This window comes from Ursus maritimus, unplaced genomic scaffold, assembly GCF_017311325.1.
Source record: "Ursus maritimus isolate PB19 unplaced genomic scaffold, ASM1731132v1 scaffold_4, whole genome shotgun sequence".
NCBI lineage: Eukaryota > Metazoa > Chordata > Mammalia > Carnivora > Ursidae > Ursus > Ursus maritimus.
This window is the reverse complement of record NW_024426552.1, coordinates 47,330,949-47,353,610: the sequence shown is the minus strand read 5'-3', so window position 1 is coordinate 47,353,610 and position 22,662 is coordinate 47,330,949. Positions and strand designations below refer to the sequence as shown.

The window sequence follows — 22,662 nt, the reverse complement described above, 5'->3', positions numbered from 1 at the left end:
ACTCATGCCTGTTTCATAGTGTTCTTTGAGCTTTCTTCCCAACACTCATGAAGTTGGTAAATGGCAGAAGGGCAGAACTAGAGTTAGAAACAGCCTGACTCCCCTTATCCCTTCCATAGCACTCTCAGCCTTAACCAGGCTGGCGCAAGTGGTACACGTCCTCGGTAACAAAAGGTCCTCACCAGGAGAGTCAGGATGGGCCAAAGCAATTCTCCTGTTGCTACTGGAAAAACTATCAGAAGCACAACAGCCCGTGACTAAGCAGTCAATAATGTACTCAATAGAAACTGAAGGGTATTGAATAAGACAGGTTAGAACCCAATATAAGTAGATTCTCTAAAATTAAAATTTCGCTGTAGATATCCATTTAGGATAGAGTTGTTAAATATTACCTAACAATATAGCATATAGAACTCTAAAATATCCAAGTTCTTGATAATATGACTTTCACATTTTTAACGTACAATCAAAAATCTCAAAATTTTATAATTAAATCTGCAAGGAAAAAGCAATATATAGAATTTTTTAGTTTCTCCTTGACCACCCTCCCAGGTAATCACTGATATCAGTTTGATATGTGTCCTTCCAGACCTTGTACTATGTTTTCAAATATACACGGAGTTTTTAAAATCATGCAGAACCTTAAGTTCTGCAACTTGCTGTTTTTCACTGAACAATGTTATTATGGGGAACTTTCCACATCAGTCCATACTATTACTTTATTCTTTTTAACTGTTAAATAATGTTTCATGGTATTGTTATTCTATAATTTGCTTAACCACTCCCCCAGTATTAGTAATTATAAAACCTTAGAAATCAATAACTATTTCTTAATTTTGTAGGTAAAATCCTATTATAACAAGTTCTTTTATAAAAATATTTCTAAGAAATTATCATCAAGAAATATTTGATGAGATAAAATAACAGTAAAAGTGATTGTTTGAACTGTCCCTGAAGTATGCTATTACAGGATTTAAACTCTCTCTCAAGAAGTCATGTGCACTTTTTAGAATATGCGTATTATAGCCATCATACACTATCTTTTTTTTTTTTTTAAGATTTTATTTATTTATTCAACAGAGAGAGAGACAGCCAGCGAGAGAGAGAACACAAGCAGGGGGAGTGGGAGATGAAGAAGCAGGCTCATAGCAGAGGAGCCTGATGTGGGGCTCGATCCCAGAACACCAGGATCACGCCCTGAGCCGAAGGCAGACGCTTAACCGCTGTGCCACCCAGGCGCCCCCATCATACACTATCTTAGTCACCTTTCATTCAAATATTCCCAAAAGGTAAAACAAGATAGATGGCTACAGAGAACTTTTAATTATTTTCTACCTATTGGAAAGTTATGACAACATCCCTCAATTTAGTCACTTTCCTTTATCTTTTTACAGTTCTTTATCTTTCTGGTCAAAATTATGAAAATATTTTTCTTTAGATTAAATAAAATGTAACAAAATTCACTGTCCTAATTCAGAGTCTGTGGCAAGGAACATAGACCACATCCTTAACTTTGAGCAAAAGTGCTCAATATGCCTGACTACTCTATAACTATCTCAATAAATCTAGAATTTTTCTTGGTTCACAAATTATGTAACTCAGCAGGAATGGGTTTACCTGGTTCCAAAGGAATCTGACAGCCTCTTCTTGTACAAATTTTTTAATACGTTCTTCATCTCTTTCTTTTCTTAATCTACAAGAATTCAAAATCCATTAATGACACAAGGAAGATGCTTTGACTCGCGCCTATTGTTACAACTAATAGACACATGTACTGTAAAGAAATTAATAGTCTAATAACCATCCTTTCCACTTTTAGAATATCTAAGCTGAAACTTTAGGGGTTTTTTGTTTGTTTGTTTTTAAATATATAGCTGGAAAATAGCCTTTTTTTTTTTTAAGATTTTATTTATTTATTTGAGAGAGAGAGAGAGAGAGACAGCCAGTGAGAGAGGGAACACAAGCAAGGGGAGTGGGAGAGGAAGAAGCAGGCTCCTAGCAGAGGAGCCTGATGTGGGGCTCGATCCCAGAACGCCGGGATCACGCCCTGAGCTGAAGGCTGACGCTTAACGACTGCGCCACCCAGGCACTCCTGAAACTTTAGTTTTAACTATGACTCAATGTAGAAGCCAAATGGATGTGATTGAAATTCAGATTATATTGGTTCTACAAAGTACTGCCAATGATGAAAAATAAAATAAAATATTAAGTGGCTCTTTATTTGGCCTTTATTTCCCAGCCAAAAACACCAAAGGCACAGGAGCCACAGAAAGGAGTAGTTGCTCAAAGGCTACAAAACAGCAGAGCATTAGGATTCCAGCTTGACGCGTCATCTTCTAAGAGACTAGGACTAATCCCACCAAACTTCAGTCCCCATTTGCCCAGGTCCCTGATATATTCCTTGCTATCATCAAAGGACCTCCCATCCATCGCTTTCCCTTATTCATTAAAGTATTCATCTGGGCTCACCGCTGTCCTCTCCACACTTAGGCCTGTCACCAACCTAAGGCTCCCTTTAGTTTGTCCATTATCTTCCACAATGTCACCATTTTGTTTTACCTCTAACCCAATTCCCAACTTTCTCTAACCCCCCAAGCTCTTCTCCAGAGCCATTTGGGACTCCAGAATTGTAACTGGCAAACCTTCTTATCTTCTCAACCTCTTTTGTGAAATTTTCCTTGACCAAATCAGACCTACTGCTGATGACACTGTAGCCCTCTCACTGTAGCCACTGTAGTAGTGGAAGCTATTTTGGGATACCTGTCTGGCTCAGTTAGTAAAGCATATGACTCTTGATCTCAGGGTAGTGAGTTTAAGCCCCACGTTGGGCATGGAGCCTACTGAAAAAAAAAAAAAAAGTGGAAGCTATTTTTTTCCTTCATACATCAGGGTCAGAAGATAGCTTCTACTGTCAACAAATCTTTTTGCCTTCCTCCTTTAAGAACTCCTGCCACCCTGTTAAATTGCTCCAAATTTTTTCAAGTACTAGCCTCCCAGAATCTGCCCGCAATCACTGAAATCTCAGCACTCTCTCCACGTCATTCCTATCATCATTTCTGGAGACCTCAGCATGCACATGGATGCTCTAACAGTAATCCACCCTACGACATTCATTCTCATAGTCTCACTCTAGACCCAGTCATTTCAACTACACCATTTTCAAAAATGATTTCAAGCACCCACACAAATCACTACCCCCTATCCTCCCAGTTCACTTGCTCTTGCACGCCCCCTGCAACATTCTAGACAGCCAGTCTTCATCCAGACCTCCAAACTAACAATCCCCATCTCCTCCTGTCTCTCCTTTTCCTTCTTTAAATTCCAAGATCCACCATTATAATCATCCCCTCCCAAATATCTTCAGCTCCTTTGCCCTTCCCTCTCTCCCCTACCATATTCACCTGGGAAAAAAACCATTCCTGGTAGAACCAAATTAAGCACACCCAAATCAGAATAGAACAGCTGAAAGTTGCTGAAGAAACTCATACAACCTGACCTATTGTTTTGCATTTTAAGTTTTTCCTCATACTGTTTAATCATCTTCCATTTTCCTTTTAAGTTCACTTTTAAGATGAACACCTCACACCTCACATCTCTCTTAAACTTTCTACACACTCACCCCTCTCCTCATTTTCAAATGTTGACCATGTCTTCTCTATCATTGAAAAGGAGAAGCATTCATCAGACAGAACTTTGCTTCCTCCCCATCAAACCTACCACCTTACCTGCTTCTGCTCCTGCTCCTACCTCAGGCCACTCCCTCTCCTTGAGCATTGGATCCCTTCTTTCACCTTCTCAAGAATCTCAACCTTGCACTTCTCCTTTCTTTCCACTGCACCATCAGATTTTTCCTCTTTATTGTATCATTCTATCAACACAAAACATGCTCTATATCTCCCACCTTTAAAAAAGAATTTCCTTAACAACACTCACTCTTCACCTCTCATTCACTATTCAACCCATTCCAAACTGCTTGATTCCACTACACGCTGAACATGCTCTTAGGAAATTCACTGGGCAGGAAAGGGTTAACTCAGGAGGCTTGGGGTGTTCAAACCCCACACATTCCAAAGATGGGACTGGCTTTGACTGATGGGGAGATAATGTCCAAGCCCTTGGAATATCCTGCTTGATAAGAGTATCTGTGCATACACGGGGTCTGGGGCCAAACCAGATAGTTTATGCTAACAATGTACTTTCAGGTGAGTACCTGTTTTGTTCACCTGAAGCCCTGCTACACACACTGTATCAGTCTGACCTTGGGTAGGAGCTAAGGCCTAGGTAACTAAGGTCAGTTACACAAGCACTCAATGCCTATGAGACTGACACCCAAAAAAACCCCCCTGTAGCCAGGGCTTAAGTGAGCTTCCCTAGGTGGCAATACTTCATATGTGTTGTCGCACATCACTGCCAAGAGACTCAAGCCCTATCCATACAATTCCGCTGGAAGAAGACAACTAGGAACTTATGCCTGCTCTCCTGGACTCTGCCTTATGTACCTTTTTTCTTTGCTGACTTTAATCTGTATCCTTTCATTCGAATACACCATAGTCATGAACAGAATACCTTCCTGAGTTTTGTGAGTCCATTTAGCAAATCATCAAACCTGAGAATAGTCCCAAGGTCCCCCAGTACAGTCACCAATAACCTCCAGCTTCTAAATGAAATGTATAATCCTCTGTCCTCCCTACGGCACCTCTCTTCTCTCCTAAAACATCTCCCTATCAAAGCTGAGACACACACTCTCCCCATCTTCCCACCACACAGGCTGTCCCTTCCCATCTCTTTTACTGCCTCCTCCCCTTCCACTGATAATATTAATTAATATTGCAATGCTAATACTCAAAATAAATTTATGAACTCCTAATTTTCCTGACTGGCAGTCAGTAAAACGTCAGCCACAGAAGTGAGGAATAATTCCTACCATTGCCCCAGAATTTTAGTCCCTTTTAAGTCCCCACTCCTTTCTTTAATTCTATGTCACCTACTGGGTTCCAGGTAGACTTTCTCATCTTCTCATTTCTATGCTTATTCAGTTTTTCTACATTTTCTGTAGCTTCCTATGTTTAAGTTTATAAATGTCTATAAAACAAGCAATTGTTCAACACGTATCGCTGTAGTGCATCAAGGTACCAATTGCCATGCTAGCACTGGAGACGCATACAGCAGTTCCTGCGCTCGGGATGCTTTCAGGATGTTACATGAGACAAGGAAACCAAGAGTGGCAACAGGGTATGAAGTGTCCTGACCACAACAGCAAGGGGTCAGTCTTCTGAATCAACTCTAAGACTCTGACACTCCCAAATCAACAGAACAGCACCTAAACAAGGACTTTTGACCTACCTCCTTATTTCATCAGTTAAGCAAACAATGTGCTCCTGCATTCTGCGCAGCCGAATTTCATGCCGCACATCTTTAGCTTGGGGATTGTAGTTCCTGGCATAAAAGCCCCGCCAATAGGCCTGAAGTTTGGTGGCTGCTTCATTCAATTTCTGCAGGGCGACTTTATCTTGTCCCAAAGCAAAAGATCGCTGGGTTAAAACCCCACAGGGAAGTTTCTCCAAAGCTGACTGAGACATGGTTCCTTCACTGTCTGGCTGTGTATGGAAGACATTGTGTCCAACTGACTCAGGAAAAGACATAAGACTCTGGGTGTCATCCTTCAAGACAGCACTAGTTATTGTTGGCTCCAGACAAGGTAATAGCCCATCTTTCTCATTTACCCCTGTACTGATGACGCTTTCCTTCATTTGAACAGAATTCTCATTTGCAGTCCAAAAAGCCTTTTCCTCTTCCTTATTAAAGTCCTGGTTTTCCAGACCTTTCACAGATTCATCTGCAACACCATCATCTTCTAGGCCCAAGTCAATGCCTTGTAGCCTCAGCTCAACTGTAGGTGATACTGGAGACAGTCCTGATGCAACTGGCATAAAAGTAGACTCTGAAGAGAGAAGACTACAGTTTAACTTGTCCTCATCTGTCTGTATGTCTTCCAAGTGCAGGTCATTTCGAGAATATCTTGTAGTATGTACAGAGGCTGGAAAGTTATTCTTAACAGCATGTAACTGATCATCATTACTGTTAATCCCAACCCAAGAATTGACTTGGATGACGGGTTCTAGAAGAATCAACAAAGTATCATTGAGACCACTAAATATTTAAAAAGGCTTTTAGTTGTATCTTTGTAATGAAATCTAACCCCTGAAATATAGTAAAATGTGATAAAATGCTTTGGTGATTTCCTCCAATATGCCTAAAACATCAAACCAAAGACTTTTAAGAAAATGAATTCTTGCAATAATCATTAGAATAATCAAAGCATCAGGTCAATAATAGAAGGTAGCAACTCTCTGAATATTTTTTAAAAATTTGAAATAAAGCACAGTGAAGGAAACAATCAACAAAATGGAAAGGCAACCTATGGAATAGGAGAAGATATCTGCAAATGACATATCCGATAAAGTGTTAGTATCCAAAATATTTAAAGAATTGATACAACTCAACACCCAAAAAACTAACAATCCAATCAAAAATCAGAAGACATGAAGAGACATTTCCCCAAAGAAGATATACAAATGGCCAACAGACACATGAAAAGATGTTCAACATAACTCATCAGGAAAATGTAAATCAAAACTACAATGAGATATCACCTCACAACTGTCAGAATGGCTGAAACCAAAAACACAAGAAACAACAACTGATGGCAAGGATGTGGAGAAAAAGGAAACCTTGTGCACTGTTGCTGGGAATGCAAACTGGCGCAGCCATTGTGGAAAAGAGGAGATGGAGGTTCCTCAAAAAGTTAAAAATAGAATTACCATATGATGCAGTAATCGCACTACTGGGTATTTACCCAAAAAATACAAAAACACTAATTCAAAGGGATACATGCACCCCTCTGTTTACTGCAGCATTACTTACAATTGCCAAATTATGGAAGCAGCCCCACTGTCCATGGATAGATAAATGGATAAAGAAGATGTGAGGTATTTATACACACACCACACACACACACACACACACACACACACACACACACACAATGGATTAATATTCAGCCATTATAAGGAATGAAATCTTGCCATTTGCAACAATATGGATGGATTTAGAGAGCATACAGCTAAGTGAAGTCAGTCAAAGAAAGACAAATACCATATACCACTCATACGGGGAATTTAAGAAACAAAACAGATGAGTAAAGGATAAAAGAGAAAGAGACAAACCAAGAAACAGACTCTTAACTATAGAGAACATACTGATGGTTACCGGAGGAGAGGTAGATGGAGGGATGGGTGAAATAGGAGATGGGATTAAGGAGGGCACTAATCAAGATGAGTACTGAGTAATGTGTGGAATTGTTTAATCACTATATTGTACACCCGAAACTAATATAACACTGTGTATTAACTATACCAGAATTAAAATAAAAACCTTTAAAAAATTACCAGCGACAAAAATAATAAAAAAAAATTAACACTAGCTGGAAGCAATCTCATTCCTGATCTCCTAAAGCACTTTTCTTTTGACTGCTGTGATTAAGTGACCCTTTACGCTTGGCTTTCTATGATGTGTGCATTTGCCTCACCTCTTTGATATTTTAATCACTTTTGTATCTCCCTAGCAGCTCAATAAATATTTTAATGAATAAAAAAAAAAAATTAACACTGGGCAACCCTCCTGGGTCCCTTCCCTCCTCTGGAGCTTTGTGCTTATCACTTCACTATCACTCAATAAACCTTGCTTTGCTGCCCACCAGATATATAAATAAATAAAAATTAAAATAAAAAGTAACACTTTAAAATACAGTAATTTTACATGTCTGTATATATACATACACAAAATATAAGATCTAAATATTCAGTTAACAAACCAAAAATTATGAAAATATGTACTTTTTTCTCCTTTATGGTACCCAACAGATGGAACAACTTAGAGAAAATGGTTCAGAGATCAGTTAATTTCATACCGCTTTCCTGGACTATGTGGCCATCTTGATCAGGGCTTGAATGCTCAGGTACAAGGGGTGCTCTTGTTTCAATAGAAGCAAGAGGAGCTAGCTCTTCACTTTGGCTTTGGTTCATCAACTGTCTCTGGTGAAACCTAAAAATCAATAACATCTGATGTGATTTAACACAAACCACAAAAAGAAAGTTTCCCTGCTTCTTACATAATACTGTCAAAAAGGTAGAAATTTACAAGTTTTCAAAGTAGGTATCTTTCATCACCACCAAATTACAAAGTCAAGTTTGAAAGCATTGGATAGAAAGGTTAAGAAACTTATTTTTAGGGGCGCCCGGGTGGCGCAGTCGTTAAGCGTCTGCCTTCGGCTCAGGGCGTGATCCCAGTGTTCTGGGATCGAGCCCCGCATCAGGCTCCCCCGCTGGGAGCCTGCTTCTTCCTCTCCCACTCCCCCTGCTTGTGTTCCCTCTCTCGCTGGCTGTCTCTCTCTGTGTCAAGTAAATAAATAAAATCTTTAAAAAAAAAAAAAAAAAAGAAACATTTTTAAATCACAATCACATAGACACCCTTATGGGCACACACATGCACGCTCACTCAAAGGCAGGATCTCTGATAAAAGAAGTGACTAGTACATGCTTCCAGCTTCACTTCTTAATGTTAATATTAAAGAACCCATATGAAACACCTACATTAAAAGGACAGATTTTTTTTTTTAAATCCCAGTCTCCATACTGCTCAGCTCTCCCCACCCAGGAAATGACGAACCATGCAGCTGCTGTAGAGCAAGCTTGACGGCGCTACATGGTTTGGTTCCCCTGCAGGACTGCTGCAGTGACAAGGGGCCCAGAAATGTGGGTCACAGCACTTGCCTCAGTCCTACTAACCATGCAGGAAAGACTCAGAAGTATTTTCACTTGTGAATGATCAGCTGCTACAAATAAAGGGTCTTACCTCTGTTTGCTCAGAATCTTCTCTAGTTTGGCATCCTCTGCAGTCTGAAGACCCAGTGTGGAAGTGAGAGGACAGACTGTAGCCAGATACTGCACAAGCTGGATGTGCTGGCCTGGCCGATATGCTCTCCCCTTGCCCTGACTGTAGAGCCATTCAGCCTTCAAACTGGAGTTGGAGACCAAACAGTAGAGGATATGACACCAGCACAGACAGGATACATTTTGAAGCAACAATGATCTTCCTTCTTAGCATCATTGGGTAACTTTCATAAATAAAATTCAGTTAAATTTTTTAAAAAATCTTTCCTTCTGATTCACTCCCTTTTCTCTTACAATGATTTAAACCTTTGTTCTTGCTTAGGGGCACTCCCACAGAGTTGCCCTCATGGTTCCAAATATCTTTAAATTATTTTCAAAGAAGCAATGAGTATTTCCTCTATTTACTATTAAACTAAAGTACCCAAATACATCAATTACATTTAAATCCATTAGTTCATAATGACAGTTAAAAAAAAAAGTGAACTGGTCACAGCTGGAGGATGCTAGTGAACCACCAACTCATTCTCTTTAAAAAACTGGTAAATAAAGGGTAAGAATTCAATATTATTAATTCTATTTTTCCTATACAAACTATACATGAGGGACCAAATAGTTACTTTACAGACGTATTCCAGCTAATAAAATGAATGAATTAAAATCTCACCATTTTGAAGCTCACAGTGAATGAATTAATGGTTTTAGGCATTGATCATTAATAGCTACTAATAACATGAAGGACAACTAAACACTGTGTCTCTTTGTGTGTGCGTGTCTGTGTGTGTGTCTTGACAGAACCTAAAAAGTAATCCTCTCCACTAGAAAGCCTAAATCTTAAAAAAAAATAAAAAATAAATAAAAATTTAAAAAGGGCAACCCTCTCAGGTCCCCTCCCTCCTCAGGAGCTTTGTACTATCACACTTTGCTATTGCTCTATAAATCTTGCTTTGAAAAGTAAATTAATTGATTAATTAATTAATTAAATAAAATAAAATGAAAAGCCTAAATCTGATGAAACCTCCACATCCTCCTACCAATTTACAGGAAATGTAAGAGAGAGGAGCATGTCAAAGGACACAGGAATATAATCAGCAAAATAAGCACAGTGGGAAACTCTACAGGACACATAATCTGATTTTTTTCAACAACCACCAAAAAAAGAGAAAAGAAAGCAAAGAAAATAAAAGAGAAGAAACCTACAGATTAAAGAGATTTAGGGGCGCCTGGGTGGCTCAATCAGCTGAGCGTCTGCCTTCGGCTCAGGTCGTGATCCCAGGGTTCTGGGATCGAGTCCCAGGCTGTCCTGGGATTGAGTCCCACATCGGGCTCCCTGCTCACATGGAGCCTGCTTCTCCCTCTACCTCTTCCTCTCTCTCTGTCTCTCATGAATAAATAAATAAAATCTTTTTTAAAAAAATTACTCACTTCAAAAAAAAAAAAATGTAAAAGCACATGAGAGCCACCCAATACGCATGGCCAGCCCACAGAGCACTCAATAATAACAAATTAATGTTTTAAGTCACTAAGAAAGCAAGAAAGAAATTTAAAAGATGTATCAACCAAACACAATGGGGGCCTTATTTCGATCCTGTTTCCAAAAAAAACATTTAAAAACTGAATTTATGAGGATTATTAGAAATGCAAGCACTGAACTAATTACCTAATGTTACTAAGGAATTATGATTTTTTTTGAGATACGATAATAGTATTATAGGTATTTCATTAAGAACTTTTATCTTTTAGAGATAATATGCTGAAATAGTCACAGTTGAAATTACATGTACTTTGAGATTTGCTTGAAAATTATATAGGAGAACAGGGAGTGGATGAAGGTACAGATGACAAGTTTGGCCATGAGTTGTTAAACTGCTGAAGCTGGAGGATGGATTCATGGGAGGTCATTACACTACTGGTTTTTTTTGCATATATGCTTCAATTTTTTTTTTTTTAGTCAACATGCCATTGCCTTAATTTCACCATTCTTAAATCTACCCCTCAACTTGAAGTTGAGGCTGGATCATTTTGGTATACTTTATTTTTATAGCATTAACTTGGCATTGCAATAGTTTGAAAATCACTTTCAATCCACAACCATTTACTTGGACCTTGATATTTAGATATCCACATCATACAAACTGTACAGTCCAAAATTGTCAAGCCACCAAAGTTCTATTATAGACTGAAAGGAAACTGGCCCTTTGAGAACTGGTTAAATCATGCAAAAGAGTCATGGTGTAAATAAAATAAAATGAGATCAGTCTTCCATGATTTGGCAGTATCACAAGAAAGGAAAAACTGTTTTTTAACAATGAGATATGAGGTACGCCTAGCTCATTAACTGAAGTCACAGAATCCCAACCTTAGTCTAAAGATAAAAATTTTATTCTACCTAATAAAAATAATTCGAAGTATTTCTTCTTCTTTTTTTTTTAAGATTTTATTTATTTATTCGACAGAGATAGAGACAGCCAGTGAGAGAGGGAACACAAGCAGGGGGAGTGGGAGAGGAAGAAGCAGGCTCATAGCGGAGGAGCCTGATGTGGGGCTCGATCCCATAACGCCGGGATCATGTCCTGAGCCGAAGGCAGGCGCTTAACCGCTGTGCCACCCAGGCGCCCCTCGAAGTATTTCTTCTATGAATGAGTCCATGTATTAAATAAAGATCAGGGCACCTGGGTGGCTCAGTTCAATTAAGCGTCCAACTCTTGATTTCGGCTCAGGGTCGTGGGATCAAGCCCTGCATGGGGCTCCCCACTGGGCATGGAGCTCCCCACTGGGCATGGAGCTCCCCACTGGGCATGGAGCCTGCTTAAGATTCTCTCTCTCTCCCTCTGCAACTTCCCCCACTTGTGCTCACTTGCTTTCTCGCTCTCTCAAAAAAATAATCATTCAGAACGTTCTTGATATCTGCTCTAAATTTCCATGAGTTGTCCTGACAAGCAAATGGCTTGCTGAAAAGCTGTTTCCAAAAAAGGTCCATAGTAGAGGATAATCACCAACTTTAACATTAGCCAGCAAGCAACATTTCCAAGTTATAGATGGTTTGTAGTTGGGAGGGAAAGAGAAGCGAAAGTAAGAGGAGAGAGAAACCGGCTCTGACTTGAATATTCCACAATTTTAAGTGTGTGAGGGAAATCACAAACTGCGGAGCATCAGCTACTGTAACATCTGATTCTCTGCTTCTGCTTCACATTCATCAATAAACATACCATTACACAAGTTTATTAATCCATAAAATATTCTCCTAGGTAAAAAAAAAAACTCCTTGCCCATTAAAACATCATTGACAATTCAAAGAAAAACAAAATTAAAATTCATTCAGCTCTAACATACTAATTTCAAATCAATGGAATATGATTCTTCTCTTGAAACTGAAGGAACAATTTATATAATGTAACAGAAGTAACAACTATTAAGAGAGAAAATTTAAAACAATCTGTTCTTGGGGCACCTGGGTGGCTGAATCAGTTAAGCAAATGACTCTTGATTTGGGTCAGGTCATGATCTCATGGTCATTAGATCGAGCCCCACGTTGGGCTCCATGCTCAGAGTGGAGTCTGCTTGAGATTCTCTCCCTCTCCTTCTGCCCCTCCCCTGTCCACACTCTCTCTCACTAAAATAAATAAATAAAACCTTTCAAAAAAAGTTTGAGTTTTAAAAAACAGAATAAAATAATCTGCTCTTTCTTGTTAAAAAAAAAAAAAGGAGTATCAGATGAAATGATATCTGGTATTTGCTTTTAAAATACTCCAACAGGAACACCTGGGTGGCTCAGTCGGTTAAGCAACTGCCTTCAGCTCAGGTCCTTATCTGTGTCCTGGGATTGAGAACCATATAGGGCTCCCTGCTCAGTGGGGAGCCGCCTTCTCCCTCTCCCTCTGCCCCTCCCCTCTGCTCATGCTCTCTCTTGTGCTCTCTCTCAAATAAATAAAATCTTCAAAAAATTAAAATTAAATACTCCAACAAAAAATGTGGGGATACATGAAACAAGATTGGCAAAGTTGGTAATTGTTGAAATGGCATTGTGGGTATTTAGGTGTTTATTATGGTACTCTCTCTACTTCTGTACATATTTTAAAAATCCTTTCAAAAAAGAAACATCTCCAAAGTTCTGCTCCCTAAATTCTAATTCCCGACTAAACAATGGAGGTGTAGCTTGGGACTAGGTCCTCTAAATAATCAAAAAGAGATGGAAACAAATTCGGCAAGAACTCCAAATACTGAGGTGCTACACAACGGTGCTGGTCTTTCCACAGGTGTGCCTCTCTCTGAGAAAGCACCAGCCACGGCACCACTGGGGTGGGTGACTGCTCAAATTACTCTTTCCAGTGACACACACACTCAAGATCTGGCTACCTGAAGTCATCAAAACACCCAGAATACTTTTCATGGTGCCTGGGTGGCTCAGTCATAATGAAGAAAATGTTTAATCTGGATGTTTCCTGCAAATAACAGGCTGGGTAGATACAAAAACTGTAAATCCCTTCCTGTCTTTCAGGGTAATTCCCAAGTTTAACCAGGAAAATGTTTTGAACACTGCTCAGGCATTGAATTTTAACACAAGAGCTCTCCCTTAGAATACTTGCAGAGTTGTTTTAAAACACAGAAGCACTGTGTAGGCTACAGAGTTGTCTCAGACATCAACTGCAGCAGCATTTTTCTCTACTATGGCATCAACGACAATCTAGGTTCCTTAGTCTGAATGTAACTATTCACTCATTCTTCCATGGACTGACATTTGGATTGTTTCCCAAATGTACCAAATAGCTCCAAAATGTTTGCAGCTATTGTTAAGTACAAGCGACCATGAACACGCTTGTACATGTCTTCTGGTAGACATAAGCACCTAGTTCTGTAGGGTATATACCAGAAGTCAAATTGCTGGGTCATAGGGTATTTGCATGTTTAGCTTCACTAAATATGCCAGTTTTTCAAAGTAGTTGCACCACTTACACTTCTAGAACAGTGTATATGAGTTCTAATTGCTCCACACACTCATCAACAGTTAGTATTGTCTGTCCTTTTCATTTTAGCTACTCTGGCAAAAGTTGGCTGAAAACTCCATAGCAACCAGGAAAAAAATAATCTTTCAGAGTTATCAAAAAGTCAGTACAGTGATTATTTATGGTGGGGAGGGGAGTTCTGATGGGAGCAAAGTAAAGGAAGTCTCCAGAGTGCTGGTTATGTTCTTATACTCCGTGGTGATTACGTATGTATTTTTAAATATTTTTCTAACTATATCTGAATTATGTGCTACCTTGCAAGCTTTCATAAATGTGAAGGGAAACAAAGATACAGACGTAGTGAAGAGAAGGGCTATATGCACCCCAATGTTCATAGCAGCATTGTCCACAATAGCGAAACTGTGGAAGGAGCCGAGATGCCCTTCAGGAGATGAATGGATAAAGAAGATGTGGTCCATATATACAATGGAATATTACTCAGCCATCAGAAAGAACGATTACCCAACATTTGCAGCATCATGGATGGGACTGGAGGAGATTATGCTAAGTAAAATAAGTCAAGCAGAGAAAGACAATTATCATGGTTTCATTCATTTATGGAACATAAGGAATAGCAGGGAGATTGGCAGGAGAAGGAAGGGAAGAATGAAGGGGGTTAAACAGAAGGGGGAATGAACCACGAGATACTGTGGACTCTGGGAAAAAAACTGAGGGTTTCAGAGGGGATGGGGGTGGGGGATTGGGCTAGGCCAGTGAGGGGTATTAAGGAGGGCACGTATTGCATGGAGCACTGGGTGTTATACGCAAACAATGAATAATGGAACACTACATCAAAAACTAATGTGGTACTGTATGGTGACTAACATAGTAAAATTTTTTTTTAAAATGTGGGGGGAAAAAAGAAACTTGCTATTGTACTATTCTCCCACCTCTTCCTTCCTCCCATACTTATTTAGTGTAGGATAACCCTACAGAGAGAAAGACCACCCCAAGTGAAAGCCCACACTTCCCTACCTCCTGAAGTCTCTGAAATTAGAGAAAGTTTAAAAAACATTCAAATTCACCTTAAAGTCATTTGGATTAAAACAATTTCCAGTCTGCAGAAACATAGCCTTTGCATTATTATTCATCTATTCAACAGATATATTCTGCTGTTTATTTTTTAAAGTAAGCTCTGTGTCCAACATGGGGCTCGAACCCACAACCCTGAGATTATGACCTGATCCAAAACCAAGAGTCAGATGCTTAACCAACTGAGCAACTGAGGCACCCTGGGTCCTAGTACTAATACTGCCCTTACATATAAGATGGATTAGAAGCTTTTGTGGGATTGACCTGAGACTCTATACACCATCCATGACATGATTTCTATAGAAAATGCTCAAACCCCTGCAAATAACTGATTAACAAAAGAACGTTTAGAAATCAAATTGTTGTATGTTGGGCATTAAGTTAAACTCACTAGCCCCAACCTCTTAGATGGATATTTATTTCTTATCCTTTCTTAGAAAGGATAGAAAATCCTAAATGACCACCATATAGTTTGCTATATGATTGCATTAATGATCTTAATTTCTAAATGCACATTTTAAGAAATATTCAGTTTATTAATCTGTGGTAAGCTAGAAATGGTCTTTTCAGTAACTTCTATGATAAATGTGACATTAAAGAGGTCATATTCACCTTTCCTTCTGAGAAATCACATATCCATCTAGGACTCTGAGGTTTAAGCACCAGCTGACGATGTATGGCCGATAGTCAAACCCTGGAATGGACGGTGTTGCCATCACACAAGGATTATTCATGATGGACAACTGTTCCAATTCAGTTAAGGATGCCAAAAAAGAGATCTGGAACAAAGGATATCTTTGTTGAATGAAATGGACTATTTAGTATCAAGCACAGGGCTTCCTTTGAGTACACATCTTTGGCAGTTTGAGACTGTAACAATTTCCCTCTTATTCTGAAAGGCAACAAGTAACACTCTTACATTATCCACTGACTTCCAAAATTCCATCAATATGGCCATCTGTCCTTGCTGCACAAAATACCTTACGAAGTATCAGCACTGTTTCTGAACAGAGAAAATCCTATCTTGAAAACATAATATCAGCCAGAGAAAGGTGCACAGTGTCCCTTCTTGATCCCTTTAATGTAAATATACCTCTATCACAAATCAGTTCCAAATGGAATGACAGTTGCAGCATTACAAGCACCCCTTAATGACCCACTGACATTAAGAAAAAGTAGAAAGAAAAGTAATGATCATCTTGAGTCAAGTGTTTCATCTTTTTGGCAGTGTCTTCCAAGATGCTCACAGTTTACAACTGAGCTCCTAACTTTCTCCCGTGTCTCTTCTGTACTCTGCAGCTTTCTGGATCCCACAGTATACCCTCAAATTTTACCTCATTTAAGTCCCGAATTTCATTTTCTGCCAAGGAGAGTATAGCAAGACTTCTGGGTAGATAAGCAGGTGCCATTCTAAGAGAGGTGATGATGTTTCCATGTAAAAGCAGGGTCTTGAAAGTAAAAACAGGATGAATTACAAATGAAAAGATTATGATTTATCTACTTTGACAAAACCAAAATGGTGCATATAAAAATAAAGGGATCTATTTTATTATACTTCTCATCACTTACAAAGCCAAGACTATTAATGCTACAAGGGTCCTAGGTGGTCTTCTGGTCCAACTCTCTCTTCTCATGTCCACATTCTAAGCTCAAGAAAGTTTAAAGATTTGTCCAAGAACACACGCTTGGTGAAGTAACTAGCATTTTTTGAGATTTAAATTATTAAAACTTGAGCAATTTCCAACATATTGTTCATTTCCTTTTCATCAAAATAGGGGTGCTTGCCTGGCTCAGTCAATGCAGCATGTGACTCTTGATCTCAGGGTTGTGAATTCTAGTCCCATGTTGGGTGGAGATTACTTAAAAATAAAATCTTAAAAAAAAAAAAAATCAAGGGGCGCCTGAGCAGCTCAATTGGTTAAGTGTTTGACTCTTGATTTTGGCTCAGGTCATGATTTCAGGGTCATGAGATCAAGCCCTGTGACCGGCTCTGTGATGGGTGTGGAGCCTGATTAAGAGTCTCTCTCTCCCTCTTCCTCTACCCCTCCCCATGCTCTCTTTCGCTCTTAAAAAAAAAAAAAAAAAAAGCAATCAATCAAAATGAAGGGTGAGGAAAGAGAAAGAAAACATTCATATATAGGGGTGCCTGGGTGGCTCAGCCAGTGAAGCATCTGCCTTCAGCTCAGGTCATGATCCCAGGGTCCTGGAATCAAGCGCCACATCAGGCTCCATGCTCAGTGGGGAGCCTGCTTCTCCCTCTCCCTCTGCCTGCTGCTCCCCCTGCTTTTGCACTCTCTCTCTGTCAAAAAAATTTTAAAAATCTAAAAAAAAAAAAAAAAACCCAACAACAATCACATATAAAGCAAATTTTCCAAAAGCAAAGAGGTAACCCACAACCTGTAATTTACAACTGTATTCTCTTGAAAACTACTTAAGGAAGGAACAATGTGCTACTTGCAAATGAAGCTGACTCAAATTAAGTCAACAACAATGACGAATAACTGAAGGCTTTGAATACCCAGGATTCTGATAAAATAATCATTCCAGAAAAAAAAATCCTTAGTTCATCTGTTCTCAGTATCTGGACACATCAGATTGTTTAGAATAACTGTTGCTAAAGATGATTTATGCTAAATATGAGGGGAAAGTTGAGCTAATAATACTGCTTCTAAGGTTTAATGAGTTTATCTGATGCTAATAATATTCAATGATGCAAAACTATGGAAAACGCCTACATGTTTTTGAAGCTGTAATTGCAACTGTTACTTACCTGATTGCATGATCAATTCCCCTCCATAAAAAGTGCTATACGCTACAGGTTTACTTTTTAAATTCAAGTTACTTTTGATAATTTAGTAATACCTATTACTCAAAAAGAGCAATCCCAAGTGTCAAAAAAAATGACTCAAATTCAGGAATGTATACTCTCAACCTTACCAACACGTTACATATTATCTAGCTAAAGCTGCTAGTGTTGGCTGATTAGGCATAAAGGGGATTTCATTATGTTCATAGAATGACAAATAAGAATTAACCTTAACTAAAGTGACCAATTTTAGTTAAAATAAATCAAGTATAGAAACTAACAACAAAGAGTTGCATACTTAATTTCTGGTGCTCTAACTGAATTTTTATCATAATGTACACAATCTGTTCTTCATAGGGAGTAGGCTGATTGTAAGCCACTCAGATCACTTTCTTTTGGTATATTAGTATAAAATTTCAGAAATGACATGAAAATGTCAGAAATGATACACTTACCTTCAGTGATACCAGTTTAGATAGATCACCTATCTGGGGTATGTTATTGTCTGATAAATCAAGGTGCTGTAGAGCTGCGCAGCTACTGATTTGTTCCATGGCCTACCACGAGAAAAGCATCACACTAGTTCATGTACACAAAATCAAAAACTGAAATTCTTCCCTAGTTCCTCATAGCTGATTCTCTTGCCTCCTCTGTTTATTACCGGAAGCAGAGGAGCAGAGTTTAGCAAGAGAAAGAGGAAGTAGTAATAAAAGAATTTGGTAAATTGTTATATACCAAGCTTCTACCTTCATTATCCCTCTGAGAGGAGAGGATCATATTATCCCAGATATTTATAGCTTGAAAAAACCTTAGTGATAACACATGACAGTTGGTATAGTATAGAGTTTACAAGTTAAGAGTGGAGTCAAACTGCCTGGATTCAAATCCTGGCTCTGCAACTTCCTGGCTATGTGACCTTAAGCAAGTTATTTACTTCTCTGTACTTCAGTGTCTCAATTATGTAATAGACATAATGACTATACCTACTTCATAGGCTGTCATGACACTGAATGAGTTAATACAGTTAAGGTGCCTAGAATAGTACCTAGCATAAGTTAACTGATTAATAAATGAACAATTAATATCATTTAATTGGGTCCCCTCATCTAACATATCAAAAAATAAGACATGGAGATATTTATTACACAAAAATATAGAGCTACTAAGTAATGGAAGCAGGACTAGAATCCAGATCTCTTGACTTTTAAGACACTATATTCTCCACTATACCACTAACCATTTACTTATAACTTAATTCAGCATGCTATAGTACCCCTACATTTCATTCTACTGTTTGACAACTTTTCTGAGTATAATATAGATTTTTTTTCAAATTTTAAAGAATATCATACTGCATATGTGCTTCAAAATAAATCTTTTTTCAGTTTATGTTAACTAAAATTATCCCTGGGAAGTGGGAGTAGATACTTTCACTTTTTATTCTATTTATTTCTATACTGCTTGAATTTTTTTTTACAGTGAATACTTTTATAAATTAAAAAAAGAAAACGCTACTAAAAAAAAGAAACAATTCACCTTGAGATTATTTCCTGCCAAATTCAGCCATTCCAAATGAACTAGATCCTTCAGCCCTTCCACATAGCCAATGCTATTATGAGGCAAATTTAACACCCGGAGTTGGGTCAGTTTGGCCACACCCATCATTCGCACCAGCCGATTATTAGCCACTGACAACTGTGGAAAGAAAACATATCATTACTCTTAGAAATAAAATATGCATATTATTTTCACATGAGGGTGGTTAAAAAGATTTGTTTATATAGCCAAACATTCCCAAATATACAAACGCAATTTGAATTTCTCACATATTTTGTCTAAATACTCTATGGTGTAACTGTTTGTTGTTGTTGTTGTTCCTAAGCAATGGAAAATATACATAAAGCTCAGCAATCAGACCCTCTCCAACTGTTCAACAGAAAATATTTTTAACAGAGCAACTACTTGAGAAAAGTGCCAGATATTTAAGAGGAGCCCAATAAACATCTGACAGAATGAATGAATGAACTCTACCTCCATCATGATGTAAAAGGCTATCTTAACAACATAATGCTTTGCCAACATAAAATGCTGTTTTTTTAACAAATGCTTCTTTTTCTAGTCTATTTTAAATGTAGCATGTATATGTTCATCTTCAAGGAAAATTGTCATGTAAAAATTTAAGGTAACACTGCTTTCTAGGCCTGCAGAGTTACTTTTTGTTAGGTTATTTTATTGTTTTGTAGAATAACAAAGTGTTCATATATAACTGTTTCCCCAGATGGCAATACCTACCTGTATTAATCGTCGGCATTTCTCAAGATTTTCCAATTTAATAATCTGATTTTTATCCAGAATCAAAGTATGAATATCAGCTTCACAGGGTAAGTTTGGACTTAACTTCTGTAGCCCCTGTCCTGACCAGTTGACCACTGATCCTTGAAAATAGAAGAGAAATTGTTAGAAAACACAAATACAATAGCTAAACATAGGAATGGAATTATATTCATAAAATCTCTATTATTTAGAATTAGAAAACACTAGAGAATAAATATCAAGATTTAAAAACCAATGCAATCGAGTTCTAAATGACCACAGATTGAAATTGTTCACTTTCCCTCAGAAATATCAAATTACACCTAGAAATTTGTGATATTCTGCTCAACTTTTTATGATATAATACTTTGGAATTCTTCAGATTTAAATATGAACTATTGGGGGCCTGGGTGGTTCAGTCGGTTAAAGCATCAACTCTTGATTTTGGCTCAGGTCATAATCTCAGGGTCGTGGGATGGAGCCCCCAGTCAGCTCCACCCTTAAGATTCTCTCTCTCCCTCTCCCTTTGCACCTCCCCCCAACCCCCTCCCATAGCCAGCACAGGCTCTCACTCTCTCTCAATAAATAAACAAGTAAATAAGAACCATCACTTCCATATTTGGTGGCTAAGTAATGATTGTATTTTTTAAATGGAACTAATCTTTTGATAGAGATCAACCGGCTTACAACCTAACTACCAGTATATCTTCAAGGGCCCAAACTACTTTTAAAATCAATGTATAGTTCTGTTAATTTACCTACAAAACGGGAACGATACACCTAATTAATTAAATTGAGGTGGGATGAAAGCAGAAACCATATGAACAAAACTTGGCCCCACTCCTGGCATACAGCAGTCAATAAAGTAATTTAGTTTTCCAGACGTTCAAATCCTGGCTCCCCAATTAACCACTGTGGTATCTTGGTCAAGTTATTGATCTCTTTGGGGCTCACTTTTCCACTCTATAAAATGCGGGGGATAACAGTATCTGCCTTTTAATGTTGTTCTACAGAGAAAATGAGATCATGTAAAAAAAAAAAAAAAGCACGCAGAACATCGTCTGGCGCATAAAAAAAAAAAGGCTCTGTAAACGCTTACTGCTATTATCGTCAGTAAGTTCCCTTGGTGGGCTGAGGAGGTGGAGTTTAAGAGAAGCAGATATCAAAAAGGGGTGGGGCCACAGAAACTGCCAATTTCAAATTCATACCCAGATTGAGATTACCGTGGGAAATAATTATGCGAGACTGCTCTCCTGAAAGGTTTCAACGTTTTTTCACTGTCCAATGGATTCCAGCATTTGGGGGTGTTTGGTGAAAACTGTGTATTGCCCAAGGAAAACGTGGTCTTTGTACACAATTCCACGGTGTCGACAGACCTCTTAGAACCATCGGTGCCCCTCACCCCCGCCAAGAAGTCACGGCCCCAGACAATAACCCCCTGGTCTAAACTGTGGAGAAAGGCCTCAACCCTCAGCCTGGCCCCTGACCCAGAAGGCTGCTGCGGAGCCTCGGAGCTGTAACCAAAACAAAGGGAGCTCGGCTCATGCCTGGCGAATGCCGGCCACAGAAGCACCCACACCCTGCGCTCCGTTGGGTAGCGACCAAGCCCGATCCCAGGACCTGGTCTGCAGAACAAGGGGTGAATATCTGTGGGCTCTCGGTCGCCGTGAATTTTATCACGGCCACCGAACACTTCCAAAAAAAGGGTTTAACGTCGGTCTAGGGAGCTATGTTTGAAAGAGGTTTTCCAGAACGTGACAGGAACCGAGAAGATAAGGGAGACGCGTAAAGCCAAAGAGGGGGATCCGGCAATTTTCACTTGGGCGTTCAGAATTCAAAGTAAAAAAAACCAAGAAAGGTCACCGCAGTCCGAAACCCACCACCCAGGCAGCCTCAGAAGCGCGGGAGCCAAAGCGCCCGGCCGCGCGAAGGACCCTGGGGATGTAGTCCCCAGTTCGGCCCTCTCCGCAAAGCCGCAGACCTAGGCAGCACCCGGGAACTACAACTCCCAGAGGGCAGTGCGGCTCCGCGACGCCCACAGCCCCACATCAAAAAGAATTGGTACAGAACTGCACCCCTAAACCCAGGCTTCTTCCCACCACCAGGTAACTATTTAATTTAGTTCCATGGAGTAAACTTTGTGACTCAGGGGTTGGAGAGGTCGCCTTACCTTCTCCAGGAGTCAAAGCCGCGTCGACGCGCGCCACCGCCATACTTCCCGCTTGCTAATGATATCAAGCAACCGTCCTCCAGCTGCTCGGTGGAGTTTGGAGTCAGGAGGAGGAAGCCGGAAACTACAGCTCCCAGGATGCACGGCAACCAGACGACCCAATTGGCTGCCTGCGTCTAATGATGTAAAACTCGGGTTAGAATCTGAGCCGCAGTGTGTTTAGGAACCCTGGTGAACTCCCTGATCTGACAGATAAGCAAACTACTGTTAAATGATCTTTTCGCCGCCTTTTCTAGGTGTCTGTGAAATTTGACACTTTTACCATCGAGACAATTATAAGGCAGCTATTTAATGCGGATCGAATTTGAGCGCTCACTGCTAAATCTCTTC

At 39.3% G+C, this 22,662-nt stretch overlaps 1 protein-coding gene across 1 annotated transcript in view; it reads right to left on the bottom strand.

Annotated features, from left to right (window-relative positions):
- Positions 1 to 22,662, bottom strand: part of CEP97 (centrosomal protein 97) — a 27,423-nt gene extending 4,761 nt beyond the window's left edge. The window contains exons 1-10 of the mRNA XM_040621180.1: positions 22,273 to 22,662; positions 20,082 to 20,224; positions 19,326 to 19,484; positions 18,245 to 18,346; positions 16,318 to 16,431; positions 15,596 to 15,762; positions 8,914 to 9,078; positions 7,970 to 8,103; positions 5,344 to 6,118; positions 1,618 to 1,693 (exon numbers count right to left, since the gene is read on the bottom strand). Coding sequence (XP_040477114.1) covers positions 1,618 to 1,693; positions 5,344 to 6,118; positions 7,970 to 8,103; positions 8,914 to 9,078; positions 15,596 to 15,762; positions 16,318 to 16,431; positions 18,245 to 18,346; positions 19,326 to 19,484; positions 20,082 to 20,224; positions 22,273 to 22,315 — 1,878 coding nt within the window. The 5' untranslated portion in view covers positions 22,316 to 22,662. The remainder of the gene's footprint in view (positions 1 to 1,617; positions 1,694 to 5,343; positions 6,119 to 7,969; positions 8,104 to 8,913; positions 9,079 to 15,595; positions 15,763 to 16,317; positions 16,432 to 18,244; positions 18,347 to 19,325; positions 19,485 to 20,081; positions 20,225 to 22,272) is intronic.